General features: G+C 54.8%; 4 protein-coding genes across 4 annotated transcripts; 3 read left to right on the forward strand and 1 right to left on the reverse strand.

Moving 5' to 3' along the window:
* Positions 1-360: 360 nt before the first annotated feature.
* Positions 361-1,599, reverse strand: JN550_003526 (uncharacterized protein; the record flags this gene model as incomplete). The annotated part of the gene is made up of 1 exon (XM_049314940.1): positions 361-1,599. The coding sequence occupies one exon, from the start codon at positions 1,597-1,599 to the stop codon at positions 361-363; it is 1,239 nt and encodes a 412-aa protein (XP_049174717.1).
* Positions 1,600-3,318: 1,719 nt separating this feature from the next.
* On the forward strand, positions 3,319-6,329 carry JN550_003527 (uncharacterized protein; the record flags this gene model as incomplete). The annotated part of the gene is made up of 2 exons (XM_049314941.1): positions 3,319-3,616; positions 3,721-6,329. The coding sequence occupies 2 exons, from the start codon at positions 3,319-3,321 to the stop codon at positions 6,327-6,329; spliced, it is 2,907 nt and encodes a 968-aa protein (XP_049174718.1).
* A 2,283-nt stretch (positions 6,330-8,612) lies between these two features.
* Positions 8,613-10,209, forward strand: JN550_003528 (uncharacterized protein; the record flags this gene model as incomplete). The annotated part of the gene is made up of 2 exons (XM_049314942.1): positions 8,613-8,914; positions 8,970-10,209. The coding sequence occupies 2 exons, from the start codon at positions 8,613-8,615 to the stop codon at positions 10,207-10,209; spliced, it is 1,542 nt and encodes a 513-aa protein (XP_049174719.1).
* A 1,208-nt stretch (positions 10,210-11,417) lies between these two features.
* On the forward strand, positions 11,418-14,169 carry JN550_003529 (uncharacterized protein; the record flags this gene model as incomplete). Its single annotated transcript, XM_049314943.1, has 3 exons — positions 11,418-13,177; positions 13,276-13,550; positions 13,601-14,169. 3 exons carry the CDS (start codon positions 11,418-11,420, stop codon positions 14,167-14,169), a joined length of 2,604 nt encoding a protein of 867 aa, XP_049174720.1.
* Positions 14,170-14,483: the final 314 nt, after the last annotated feature.

The following is a 14,483-nucleotide window of genomic DNA, read 5'->3' on the forward strand; positions in this document are numbered from 1 at the left end:
GGCATGTCTCTGCATGGCGGCAAGGTCTCGAATCATCCCCGACCTGCTAAGATTTCCAGTCGAAAGATGAGTAGATCATTGACTAAGGAGAAACATCTACACATATCATCCAGTATGCTTCCTACTGTCCCAGAAGTGTCACATGTGTCTCTTCGAAGATACCAAAACTGCCATTTGGGACCTGTTCAAATATGGCTGGTAAAAAGTGGAAGCCAATGTTTATATAAGATAGTGATAGAGGCCCCGTGGGACCAACAAACGCCCCAAACGCCATCCGATGCCGGTATCTTTAATGCATCCAAACCCCGTAATATTCCAGATGCGCCCTTTGGGAGTCCAAGCATCTATCCCATATTTCATTCAAATAGCCAAGTTGAGTGGGGTTTGCCGTTCCCTGGTCGGCTTTAGGTTCCACGCAAAAAACGTTCTCGCCATGAATTCCGACACCCACGAAGCCTCGTCCTTCTCACCGACCTCCTTCAACCGGGCAATAGTATCGGTACCCAGACTCGCCATCCTCTTGACATAAACCTCTTGAGCTTTCCTTCGTTCTGCCGACTCCATGATTCGTCTATCGTGCAGGTATTTGACGGCTGATATATGATCAGGACTCGTAGGGTGGTGCAGTTCCAGATGCGCAATGTCCAGATGCCGCTTCCAGGGCCGACCAGCATCGACAAACATCTCATATAAAGGTGCAGATGGTGCACCGTGTTTCGATGCATTGACAGTAGAGGACCAGGACAGAGTGTGCCAGAAACCCTGTAGGCTATGTAATACGGCGGGATCCTCGGAGGGCAAGGTCCCATTTGCTCGAAGGAATGCCGAATAGCCCGAGTCCAGTGATCCTTGCGTCAGGTCCGTGGTCACCGTAACGTACTCTTGGGCCTTCTTAATAGAAGAGAGGAGTAGCGCAATGGATCTTTGGGTTTGGGCGTCTTTCGGCAGTTTCCCCAGCTGGGCCCCCAACCGAGCGAGCCAAGTCCAAGCAACTTCCTCCAGGTGTTCCACAAACATAAAGCGTGTCAAAATGGGTACGAGATTGACATCAGCAAGGAACTCCAGATTATTCTCGTGGCCTGAGGCTCGCAGCCACTGGACCACCCGAAGGCCAGCGCCTGACGCAGCCATAGAGGCTGGGATGTCTACGGCAGACAGACCGATCTCCTTGCTGATGGCAGCTAGATAGCCTGCTGCGCGCTTTGGGGTCATCATGCCCCGTGCTACGGCGGACTCGAAAACATTGTGGTGACTCTGCCAGGCCGCTGATGTCTGCGGGACTGGTGTCCTCGGCTCGGCGAAGAGAGGGTTCGATAAGATGGACTCGAGGTGGCGATCAGTCGGGCGGTGTTTCTGGGGGCCATTTTTGACGAGGGTGAACGCCGGATCGGGGGTTATGATACTGGCAGCAGGCTGGGCCACGTCGGTATGCTGCCACGGATGCTCCTTGTCGAGATTTCTACGAAAGGATGAAGTGATGGAGTTGAGTAGTTGTTGCGATTCCCTGCGGTTGAGAGGCAGAGGTTGATGTATCTGGGGCAATATGCTGTTCTTGAAGCCTTTCTTCAGAGACCCTAGGGGCGCAGTACGGGCGACCATGTTGGCGGTACTATGCTGGGGATCATCTGCTGGAGGTTGGCTGGCCGGGACGGATATGAAGACGGAGCTCAGCGGAGTCTAGGCCGGCGGTGACAGGCTATCCGAGTCGGCGCATAACAGCACCAGAGGCCCCCAATGGCGGGTCGACGCTTGCGCAAAAGGCGTGAATGGCTGTGCTCTCCGTACCAATGCTCACTCGGAAGGGGTGCCGCGGTGCCTGGACGGCAAGGGTGTCGGTCGTTCGACGACTGGATGATGTCCCCAGGTCTCGTTCGTGGGGTGGACGGTGACGGCGGGAATGACAGACGGGGAGGACCTCGGAGTGGTGGTGGGTTGATTAATCCGAGCCGGCACTGATCAACTGAACTTCTGGCCTAGCCACATGCGGCGCATCGGTGGGGTCGCGTTCCTGCTTCCATCGATGGATGCCCTCCCACGCTTTCACGGGACCTAGCCCACAGCCAAGCAGCCCCTGACCCTTGGCCCGCCTGCCCGCCCGCCTGCCCGCCTAACTACCCAGGTGAAGGAAAAACGGGGCCCAGAATGACGCTGCCCGTTGCCCGCTGCCGGGCGCGACAGGCTGACGAGCCGGCGGCCGACCCCAGGATTTCAGAAGCGCGAAGCTGGCTGGCAGCTGCGCGTGAACCTCTTTTGGAGAGCTTCCTGGCGTGCTCCACTTCAAGGTACCTGGCAACCTGGAACGTGGATCGCATCGTCTGCGGAGGCATCTTGTGAGGAGCAGATCTACCTCTCAACCTGCAGCCGCATCCGCAGTTCCAGGGCTACTTGGTGATTGTGATAGTAGCTATCTATAGAGAACCTCCCTCGTCCGCCAATGCCAACGCTCGGGTGCGCAATGGCCAAAGATAGAATAGAATGCAAACGTGACTGACAGAAGGAAGCTGTGCATGAGAACGTCAGATTGGACCTCAGTCCTGACTAGTGCGCTGGGGCCTTGTGGGATGTGATTGGACGGGATGGGCCCCCCAAAAAAATCAGCAGGCACCGCACTGTTCATGGCCAGGTCCAGTCAGCCCAGTGGCAGCGGACCAGGCTTTGACAGGGTGGCAGAGGGGGGGGGCGCACAGGCTACAGTACAGTACAGCTCTCGCACTAAGTTCCATTGTGTTAGGGAGGCACAGCACGCTGGGCGCTGGGCAACGGTACCTAACTTACAGTAAGTAGCTGGTTGAAATTCTCTGTCATGCAGGTCTGGCAGCAGTCGTCCTCGAGAAACTGCAAAAAGGACAGGCGAACTGAAAAGTGATTCACCTCGTCCAAATACACGCTCATAAAAACAGAGAGTGTGCCCAAATTGGTTTGGGGATTCGCTTGCTGCTGTTGTCGTTCCTATTGGTACTCACGCACGCACTGGACCTTGGACCTTGGACCTTGGACCTGGAACCCAGGACGCCTCTTTTTTTTGGTTGCCCATCGGTCCATCAGCCTCATCCCCAATTCGACCTGCAACTTCACACTCGTCGACCTGACTTTCTCTTACTCCTGCATCATCCATCCGCACCACCTCCCCCCAACTTAATCCATCCACGCCCTCGCACCACTCCCCCTGGTGAATATTCCATTCGGTCCCTGGCAGTGCCCGTTCCGCTGATTGTGATTTCCTCGAGCATTGCACTGCTGAGGGGATCTCGACTTTTCACCCTCTCACCCATCCTTCACACCCACACACACACACACCCACACAGACACATCTCAGCAATGTCTGAGGTACAGGCTCGATCCCAGGCCCCCGCCTCCCGCGGTAGGGGCGGTGGCCGCGGCGGACGAGGTGGTTTCGCATCGCGATCTGCCAATCCCAGACGCCCCAACGGCGACAAGGCCGCTGCATCAGATTTCGCCGACGAGGACGGCGACGTCAGCCAGCTCAGAAAGCAGTACGGCGACAAGGTCGAGACCCTCCAGAGCATCTTCTCCGACTGGTCTGACGCCGACATTGTCTACGCTCTGCAAGAGACCGACGGCGATGTAGAGGTTGCCGCTACCCGCATTTCTGAAGGTATGTGGGGGTCGCTCGCTCGCTCACTCACTCACCCTTTCACTCCATCCCCCAACGTCCCCATCATCGCGCACCTGAAGCTGACCTACCCTCCTCACTACCAGGCACCATCTCGCAATGGGGCGAGGTCTCGAAGCCCAAGAAGACGACCAAGCCGAAGGCTAAGGACTCGGCCCCGTCGACCGGCCTGACCGAATCATCTGGTAACAGCAGAACCGCCCGCGGTGGTCGCGAGGGCGCACGAGGTGGTCGTGGTGCTCGCGGCAGCGACCGCGCCCGTGGTGGCCGCGGCAGGGGCGCTGCCACCCAGCCCGCTACAAACGGTCACCGATCCAAGGAGAACCAGCAGCTCTCCGTCCCGACCGAAGAAGCTCCCGGCTGGGGCAACACCACGACTGACGACATCACCACGAACGAATGGCCCACCACCGAGGCCACCAAAGATACCACCGCCGCTGCCGCTCCCACCACATCTGCTCCTGCCCCTACTGCCGAGCCTGCTGCGCCAAAGGCCAAGACCTGGGCCAGCATGCTGCGTCAATCCACCGCCCCGAAGCCCGCCCCGAAGCCCCAAGAACCTGCTGTCCCCAAGCCTGCCGAAGCCCTGGAGCCCTTGCCTCCTGCCGAACCCGAGCCTGCTGCAGTTGAGGCTCCTGTCGAAGAGATCACCGAGAAGCCTGCCGAGGAATCTTTGCCCGAGCCTGTTGTCCCACAGGAGGCCCCCAAGGTTGTCGAGCCCGAGGTCGCATTGCCTCCCTCGGACGTCGACCTAACCAAGAGAAATCTTGACCAACTTCCCGACGAGTCGCACCCGCCCACCACCGCCACTGCCGCCAGCACCGCTGCCGACTCGTGGGATCCCCGACAGGCTGCTCAGCAGAGCGCCGCTGCAACTCCCCTCTCGGCCGCGCAGGCTCAGCACCAGGGTGCTCGTCCCACAACCGGTTTTGCTGCCACGGCGCTCAAGGCCACGGAGAGACCCGTTCGTGTGCCTAGTTACCAGCGACGACTTGAACAAGAGGAGGCCGTCCGCCTTCCTGGCAACCGTGAGGTTGACCGCGCCGCTGTGCAGTTTGGTGCTTTCAGTCTGAACGGCACCGAGGACGACATCGACGGCGACCGCGAGGAGGCCGAGACTAGGGCCCAACCTCCCTCCGACTCCCCCATCCAGCCTCGAGCTTCGCTCCCCCCCGTTGCTCAGGCTCCCCAGCAGGCGCCGGTGCCTGACGCGTTCCCTACTGCCAACGCGCAGAAGCCCGCGGCCGCCTTGCCTCAGCCTGCTGCAGCTGGTACGATCCCCTTCCACCTGTACGATGAGGCAAGACTTCGTGCTAACCAAGGTTCAGCCACCCCAGTCGCGCCGCCCACTGGCCCCGCTGCCGGAGCTGCCGCGCAACGTATGCCTCAGTATCCTCCTCAAGATGCTCGCCTTACTAATATGGGTCCAGAACCATTCAACCAGCAGTACGGTCGATTCGGTCAGGATCAGTCATCGTTCCCTCCCAAGCCCTACGACACTTTCGGCCAGCAACCCGCTGCCACCTCTGCCCCGGGCTTGGACAGCTTCCCGGCACCCGCAACCCAGGCTCCTGGCCAGCCCGGTGCTGCTGCGGGTACTGGCGCTGGCGCCTTTAGCTCTGCTCCTAACGACTACTCTTCATACTACACCGCCGACCAGCAGAGTCGCGGCAGCTACAACAACTACTACGGACAAGGCTATGGCCAACAGGGTGCCCAAGGCCACAACGAGGGCCCAAACGCTCATCGCGCTCCTTTCGGCGGCTACAACTCCTCCCAGAGCAACGACAACTTGAGCCAGTACCCCCAGAGCGCTACCCAGCAGTCTCGCTACGGCTCGAACGCTGCCGCCGACGCGCACAACAGCGGTCACAACACTCCTAACCCCACCGGCCCCAGCCAGCCACAGCAGTCTGCCCAAACCAGCGGACCCCAATCGAACCTGCACCAGCAGCAGCCTCCTAGTGGCGGGTTCCCTTACGGCCACCCCTACAACAACAGCCCTTTCTACTCTCAGTACATGAACTACTACGGCGGTTATGGCCAGGGTGGCTACGGCGGAGGCCCCTATGGCAAGGGCGGTGTTTACGGCCAGCCCCACCAGTATGGAATGTCCCACCAATCTCCCTACGAGCACAGCTCCTCCCCTGCCACCAGTGGCTTCGGCCAGTCCTCGCTGGCAGGCCGTGACAGCGGTCTTGGCTCCAGCATCGACAACTACGGCCGCGCCGGATCCGCCCAGTCCGGTGCCCAGTCGCTCGGCAACAGCGGTTTTGGAGGCGCGCACGACGCCTTCAACCGTGCCGGCAGCTCGTCGTACCAGTCCCAGGCCGGCCAAGGCTTTAGCGGCCCGAATGCGCCGGCTGGCTCATCCGCCGATGACCTCAAGCCCTATGGCGAAAGCAAGACAGCCGGCGGCCCTAGCCCGGCCCTCGGCGGTGGTGCTCGCCCCGGCTCGGCTACCAACAACACTCCTGGCCAAAGTGGACTCCCGCCGCCCCAGTCGGGTGCGCAGGGCATGGGTGGCTTTGGTAACTACCCCAGCCACCTCCAAGGCCATGGCCTCCACGGAAACCAGACTGGTGGCAGCGGTTTTGGCCAGGGTCACGGTAGCTATGGTCAGTACGGTGCTTATGGTGCTGGCCAATACGGCAACTACGGCCGACAAGGCGGCGGTTGGGGCAATAACTACTAAGCCAATGCTCCTTTCTTCACATCAAGTCCGAACCAACGTTAAGGGTTCTACTGCTTTGCGGATGAAGCAATCTTGGCTTGATGGAATTGATCAGTAGTAATGACTCAGAACCTAATTCCGATTTCGACATTGTTCACCAGGTCGTATGAGTACCTGGGTGTTGCCCTCGTTTGGCTTGGTTGTTGCATCGGGGAAAACTGGAACAGTCAAAAGTTTCTACTCTACTCTGGCTGGCTTGCCTGCTTGCGGAAATCCATGATTTTTCGGTACAGGGGGGACTTATGGCGTGTGTGCATTGTACGATTTGGACCACTCACTGCTCGGGCGAGAGCAAAAAAAACAGGAATAGGATGATACTGAAATCAAACGTTGAGTTTCCGTTTGTGTAATCATGACCAATACCCTCGCACCCCAGCAGCCTTTCGTGCTTTGACCTGATAATGCTGCATCTTCGTGACGTGAACTGGAGGGCAAATAGTCCCAGTATCGGTTGGTGACTTGCGCTGATCAAAATATGGCGCTTTGATGAGACAGGGGAGGCAGTCTTAACAGGACACTACCCAAGCACAGTATTATCTACGTGGAAGTAACCCATCAATACAACTTGCGAGACTAAACATGGTATCGTAAATGATGACCATACTGTTCGGTTCGGCAGAGAGCTGAAATAGAGAGATTCCCCATGTTTCGTATTTATCATGCCGCAGAAAGGAACCATTATTATCGCCACATGATAGACGAAAGTGAGTAACGTCGTCAAATACCGGCCATCAGGGAAGCCTCCTGAGAGATCGTCACATGGTATTAGCCGTTGGCTTTCACTGCAGCTTGACAATCCCGTCCAAGCGGGTTAGTCAAGGGCTCAATCTGAATCGTTGAGGCTCGCCTGCCTCCTAGGTCGGGTGTTAGCCAATCAACTTTTCCTTCACTGCAATCTTAGTTCGTTCGCGGAGGCCACTACAGGCATGCTAAACAGGCGGTACAAGTAGCATCATGCCCTGCACATAACGTTCATGGTCCATGACCTGTGTTGTAATGATTCTAAGCTTCATCGTCGAGTGGAAAATGCAAAGGTCCATTGCGTAGAGGGTGCGCGGCTCAGATAATAAAGCTGAATTGGCGTTACCTCACTCTTGATGGACCCTGTCAGCCGCCTCGGTTTTACGCGAATGACATGCAATGCAAATCTGTGCCAAGCCTGGCGTCCTGCAGCCCGACAGCCCACGTGCTATTGGCAGGCACAATTATGCATCAGAATATCAGGAGTCGGCCGGCAGCAAGGATGGTGGCTGATGCGTTGCTTGCATTTCGTACATCGAGTGACAATGTGATATTGATAGTTTAGTCAAGCGCATAAAGACGACATGTTATATCCGGAGAGTGTATGTTAGCCAAGATCATTGACCCCAGGCTTCAAGTAAAAGGACAGGCAATGGGCTGCATTCATAATTGCCAACCTACTGGGACCAAAGAGACACGGGTTTCCTGCTCGGATTTCTTCTCTGCCAGGATGATGCCATCTAGATAGGACCAGACAGGTTTATACTAAAGCCACTTATCTGTTACTAAGGGAGGACTACCAAGAGTGGGGAGTGCTATACATGGGGCATACCAATTGATCTCACCGCAAGATGCAACAAACCCCCACTTTTGGTCCGCCCTAATGGCAGTGTGGTGAACCTACATCAAGAAGCGTAGCTGCTCAGCCGTCAAGATGCAAATGAATGACAGAGACATCAACCTTATTAAATATTTGCCTTGTCTCAGGGAGAGATTCATGCCTAACCCAGAAATCGGAGTCTAACACGTACATGTTGATTGGGTCACACGCATGACGGTATTTGCAGTAGTAACATATGCTAAAGGACCAGGTAGCCCTTCTCGTTGTCCCCAACCTGACGCACTGCTTCCAGCTGTTGCTGCTGCTGTCCAATCAGTGGGGAATTGGCACCTCGGAACGGTGCCGCATGCGAATGGGAGGTCTGTATGCATGTTCATGTATACTGGGAACCGGACAACCCCACCTTTGGATAAGGGGGCACAAAGGATCCGATCAACTGTTTCGCGTCCAAAAGAGATCCGATTCGGCAGTATCTCATGCAGCAGGAGGGACATCGGACCGGCGCATACGAGAGTTTGCGAAGAACTCGCACCAGGCAAGGAGGGGAATTCCCCATCGTAGAAGCCAATAAATCCTTGCATCTACAACGCTTGTTCCACGAGGACGAGCTTGATCTCACGTACTTTCATGCACATATCAAGTTGATACATTGACACGATATCATGGAGCTCGCGCACTATCTCATACTACTGAGCATCCTTCTCCCTGCTTGGGCAATCACCTATTGGGTCGTGCCGTACTTCACCACATACAAGCACCTAAAACATCTACCTGGGCCTTTTGTATGCAAGTTTAGTAACATATGGTTGGCGCTCGGCGCCCGAAGAGGGAAGAAATATGCTTGGGTCGATGATGCACATCGCCAGTACGGAAAGGTGGTTCGAGTTGGCTTTAATCACGTTTCCATCGCGACGCCCGATGGCTTACACACCGTCTACGCCCATGGCAATGGTTTCTTAAAGGAGTAGGCTGTGGATCGTCTTAACGTCGCATCCAGAATACACTGACAAAGTAACCAGTCACTTCTACGAGGCATTCGTCTCAGGTGTCCCAGGAGTCTTTAACGTTCGACACCGCGGCGAACACACGCGCAAGAGGAAGATCATCGCACACGCCTTCTCGCCGGGCGCAGTCCACGACTTCGAGACACATATGAGCGCAAACCTACACCGATGGGTGGAGCAGCTAGACCGCATAGCCGCGTTCCCAGCCGCGGGCGGCTACTCCCGCATCAACATGATGCCATGGTGCACGTATCTAGCCTTCGATATCATCGGCGACCTAGCGTTTGGCGCTCCCTTCGGCATGGTGCAGCGTGGCCGTGATGAGTGCGAGTCCACGCGGCCCGGAGGCCCAATCGCCTACGTACCCGGGGCCCAGACGCTCAACCGGCGCGGCGAGGTGAGCTCGACGCTCGGTCTGCTTCCGGCCTTGCGCCCGTACGCCAAGTGGCTGCCCGATCCGTTCTTTAGCAAGGGGCTGCAGTCGGTGGCGGATCTGCACGGCATCGCTGTAGCAGCGGTTGATAAGCGCCTTGCGGCTGGAGAGAAGGGACAAGTTGGAGGGGGCCGACATGATATCCTGGAGATGCTATGCCGTAGCAAGGACTCGGACGGGCAACCCATGCCAAGGGACGAGCTGATCTCTGAAGCATTGACGCAGCTCATTGCAGGCAGCGACACCGTCTCTAATACATCTTGTGCCGTCATCTACTGGATCTTGCATGGCGAGCGCCAGAACCCCGGAAGCGTGGTGCCCCGACTGCAGGCGGAGCTTGACGCCGCAATCCCAGCCGGCTCGACCATTGCCTCACATGCGGATGTCAAGAACCTCCGCTTTCTCAGACAGTGCATAGACGAGGGGATGAGGCTGCACTCGACCTCGGCGATTGGGCTTCCGCGGATTGTGACAGCCCCGCAGGGTGTCTCGTATGAGAAGGAGCATTTCCCCGAGGGAACTGTGCTATCTGTTCCTAGCTTCACTATTCACCACGATGCGGACGTGTGGGGCAGCGATGTCGAAGAGTTCAACGCAGACCGGTGGTTGAACCTAAGCCAGCAACAAAAAGTCTGCTTTAACCCCTTCTCGTACGGGCCCAGGGCTTGCGTTGGGCAGAACGTAGCGATCATGGAGCTTGCGTTGATCGTGGGCACTGCGTTCCACCGGTATGATTTCACACTTTACCAGGACAAGCTGGAATCACACGAGGGCTTCTCCAAAAAGCCTGAGGAGTGCTGGATGGGTATTAAGAGACGGTAACCACGTATGCTCAAGGAAATGGTTCCAAAGTGCTTAGATAATATTTGTGATCGCTAGGTTAGTATGAATTAGGTTGCTGATGGAAATTTCGGGTGGTCGCTTACCGTCCTAGCTTTAAACTATGTCCCAGATGCGGCTATCGCAGTCCTCCACACGTGTTATGTGTTATCTGGCCCGTGGACAACACGGAGCCAAGGAGTCCAATCCTTCAGAGGCTTCAATGAAGCGAATGGTTCACGGTGACTTTTCCCCCCTTGTCGGGACCCCAGGAACATCCTGATACACTCGTTGATTGGTGTGATCCTGGAATATAGTGCTAGTATTGTCCTATGGGCTGCCGAGTATTGCTTATTCAGAACACATGTATACTTGGGAAGCTGGCCACCAAACCTAAGATAGTAGAGAATTGCACTGGCGTAGGCTGCAGTAAGTACTGATAAAGCTCTATTGCCTACTTGAACAAGGTATGGGGCTATACCTGCAATTCGTCTGCTACTTTACCATGGGATAAGGACGATGAGTGTATGCTGTGTCGGTCTTCTTCTTGCCGTTTAAGTGTACCATCAGTTCAAAGTGAGATTCAATTATTGACTACGCTACTCGACTTGAGAGAAGATTGTGGCGGAACTGGGCTATCTGCGTATGTGTCCGACCCCACAATGGTCGGTTGCCTTGAACAAAACGCAGGGGTCCTGAGATTGGTTCGCCCAGGAGCATGCAAAGCCCGATCACTATTTTGCTTAAGCGCGCAAGTGCGCGCAATGCCTCCTGCGAGCCTTGCGCATGCTAAAACGGGGTTGGGACTCATTTTCATCGAGTAACGACCGATCATCAAGCCCTCAAAACTTAATCATAAGGTAAGACGACGGCTCCTACAGATATTCAATGTCGACCTGCTCAACGTGATGGAATTGAGGCCAATTCCGAATCTCCATGATCGAGGTTCTTCCCATCACGAAATATTGTTTGGCAGCACTATATCACTTCCTCTCAACTCCGTTGATTCTGTCCAACATGGCCACCGAGATTGGCTACGCAGTCGTGCCCCCGAGCTGGCGTCTGTCTCGACAGACGAGACAGATCGTGTGTCTGACAAGGACACAAGCCAGCTAGAACACACAGCATATCGCTCAGCATTCGACCACTCGCAAGTTTCTGCATACAGGAGTCCCCCCCGAGCCTCTCAATCAAATAATCACTATGTTGTGATGAGCTCCGCGCAAGGGGTCGGTCCCCACAGCCCAAACAGCTATCAAAATGGCTACTCAAACCCATCGGTGCTACCGATGATACCGAAGAAGAAGGAAGCGCCTGATGTCATGATAGCTATGGACAATACACGGCCAACGTCACATACGCATAGAAGTGTGGATACGACCGGACAAGTACAACCGGCGGGCATGAAGCCTCGAGTGACAGCGACGTTGTGGGAAGATGAAGGCAGTCTGTGCTTCCAGGTTGAAGCCAGGGGCATCTGCGTAGCAAGAAGGGAAGACAATCATATGATCAATGGCACTAAGTTGCTCAACGTTGCCGGCATGACCCGAGGTAGGCGAGACGGTGTATTGAAATCAGAGAAGGTGAAACACGTCGTCAAAACTGGTCCGATGCACCTCAAGGGCGTTTGGGTTCCATTTGAGAAAGCTCTGGAGTTTGCCAACAAGGAAAGAATCACCGAGATGCTTTACCCCCTATTTGTGCACAACATTGGTGCTCTTCTATATCATCCAACAAACCAAACAAGGACGAATCAGGTGTGGGCTGCGGTCGAGCGACGCAAGGCAGAGCAGAATCGGTTGATTGATCATCTTGGACAACAGGACTCCTTATATGCCTGGTCGGAATCTAGTCGCCACCCCACCTTTCCAACACCACCAGCCAGCAACAGATCAAGCATGATATCGGGCGGTCATCAATGGAACCTGGGGGGATCGACTGAGGCGTATGGGGCCGCTGTTAATCTCTATAAAGAGGAGAGACCAGAAACACACACAGCGACCCCTCGGGGGTCATTGGGCAGCATACAACACTACCCACGGAACCTCGAAGTTACGCAGTCTGATGAACGGTCGTTGGGGTCCGCAAACGAGTCAGGTGTGGAAGTACCTCCGCCAGAATCTAGCAATCACGACCGTTTACGCTCCAAACATGGCAAAGTTGGGTCAACAATATCGCTGCAAGCACCCCCTATGTCTGATCATAATAAAGCAAGCTCACAGGCCATATCAAGCCCTGTCAAGTGGGACTTAGGTGATGGATACCGAGAAGAGGCTGAGCACACCGATTCGGTTCGCGAAGGGACTACAGAATCCGAGCCTTCCATAACGGCAATCCTGGATGTTGAAAGTAGCAATTCTCACCCCAAAGAGGAGGGACATGAAACTTATTTTGGTCGCAACTCTAAATCTGATGGAATGAACCTCTATAATTTTGAAGGAAGCCTTCCTGGAACCAGAGGAAAGAGAGAACGTCTCTGCGTACCGAATGCTAGCTTGTCCCCGAGCCAGACTTCGCCTCAAAGCGACAGCGAAAGTTCTTCAGACAGCGAGCCTACGCTGCTTACCAGACATGACCGCAAGCATTTACTTGTCGAACGGCTGATGAGATACTTTTTTGAGCTGTTCTCTTCTTGCCGGTCTCCAACTCTCATTACTACAACACCAGGCTCTGGTAGTGCAGGCCACACTGGTGTGACCAGGAACCCCGAAAGCTCGGAGAGCACAGCAGATGGCATTGCCAGTCGCAGCAAGGCCCCAGATCGCTCCCAAGAAGGAGCTGGAAAGCGGGCCTGTGACGACGATGATGACGATAGAGACGAAAGTCGGCCTGCTAAACGCCTACGAGTACTGGGTAGTAGACATACTGCACCCAAAAGACTGGCATGTCCATATTTCAAGAACGACCCTGAGCATTTCTTACTGGCGAGGTCGTGTTCAGGGCCAGGCTGGGATACCGTACACCGAATAAAGTAAGTCGAGATAATTACCAGCCACACAGTCCCAAGAGCTTGATGCTATATCGATTGCCATACCTAAAGAATTGCAACTAATCTGATGGTTAATATAGAGAACACCTCGATCGAAACCATGCCCTTCCTCCTAGCTGTGTCCGTTGCTACACAGCTTTCAAAACAGATGCAGATCGTGATGCCCATATGAGGTCAGAAGAACAATGCATGATCAAAGAGCGGCCAGCTCGTATGCACGGCTTCGACCCCTCTCAGAAGGACAAGCTGAAAAGTCGTCCTAAAGGTTATAAACAAATGAGCGAGGCACAGAAATGGTGCCACGTCTATAAGATTCTGTTCCCTGAAACGGAAGTAGCGGAAATCCCCAGCCCATGTAAGTCTTTGTTAGGTGGTCGAGGCTCACTGACGACTAACATATCGCAGACTACGAGTTCAGGAGTCTTCGAGATCCCGGTCATCCTGTTGATCCAATGGTTGGATATGAGAGTTTCCTGCGCCGTGAAATGCCCAACCGTGTCAGACATCAGCTAGAGCTTCGAATTGAAGATGCCTTGAACCCGATTGAGGAAACACTCCGGGGTCAGATTGTTGAAATAGTTCGCGATGTCCAGCTTGAGCTATTTCAGTCATTTAGGGCTTCGATCGGTAGGGCACCCTTAAGTGGTCGCCACGAACAAGAGGCTGCGGTTGTTGAAGCGAATACTCCCGCGGAGCAAATCCGAGATAGAGACGGTGGAAATCATGGTGCCCTCGAGACTACATCCAGACCGGCTGAGGGAGATATGCCACATCAGTTCTTTCCTGGGCAATCGGCTTGGGAGGAGCAGATGCAGGCTTATCAACCAGTGCCGCCCCTTGATATTCCTTCCATGGACTTTGATGGCGAGCTATTCGATTTTAGCTCCCTATTGAATCTACCCGCGCCCCAAGACTCGACCTACGGAACATTGTCCATGTCGCGGACAGAAACCGATAAAGATCATTTCTTTTAAAGTGGGTTTCTTTTTATTCAGCAAGTATTATACGTCTGTACTTTTTTATTGTTATAAGGTTGTCAGTTTCAAGTATAATGAACTTAAAGGAAGTATGGCTTCCACGTTTTACTCTATGGAATATCTGCGTAACGAATCATTCGCTGTATCGATATTGGTGTAGTTTTAAGGTTCGCTCATGCCAAGATAGAGGCTTGTTGTCACACCCTGGCCCAACTGTGGTATCGCCAAGGCGGCGTGCAGTTGTGTGACCCCGCTCCCTGCACACGCCTATCTTGTCACAGTCGCGAATAGCATATTGTTTTTCTTTTTTC

The sequence above is a fragment of the Neoarthrinium moseri genome, assembly GCF_022829205.1.
Source record: "Neoarthrinium moseri strain CBS 164.80 chromosome Unknown scaffold8_Wmoseri_CBS_16480, whole genome shotgun sequence".
NCBI classification, from domain to species: Eukaryota; Fungi; Ascomycota; class Sordariomycetes; order Amphisphaeriales; family Apiosporaceae; genus Neoarthrinium; species Neoarthrinium moseri.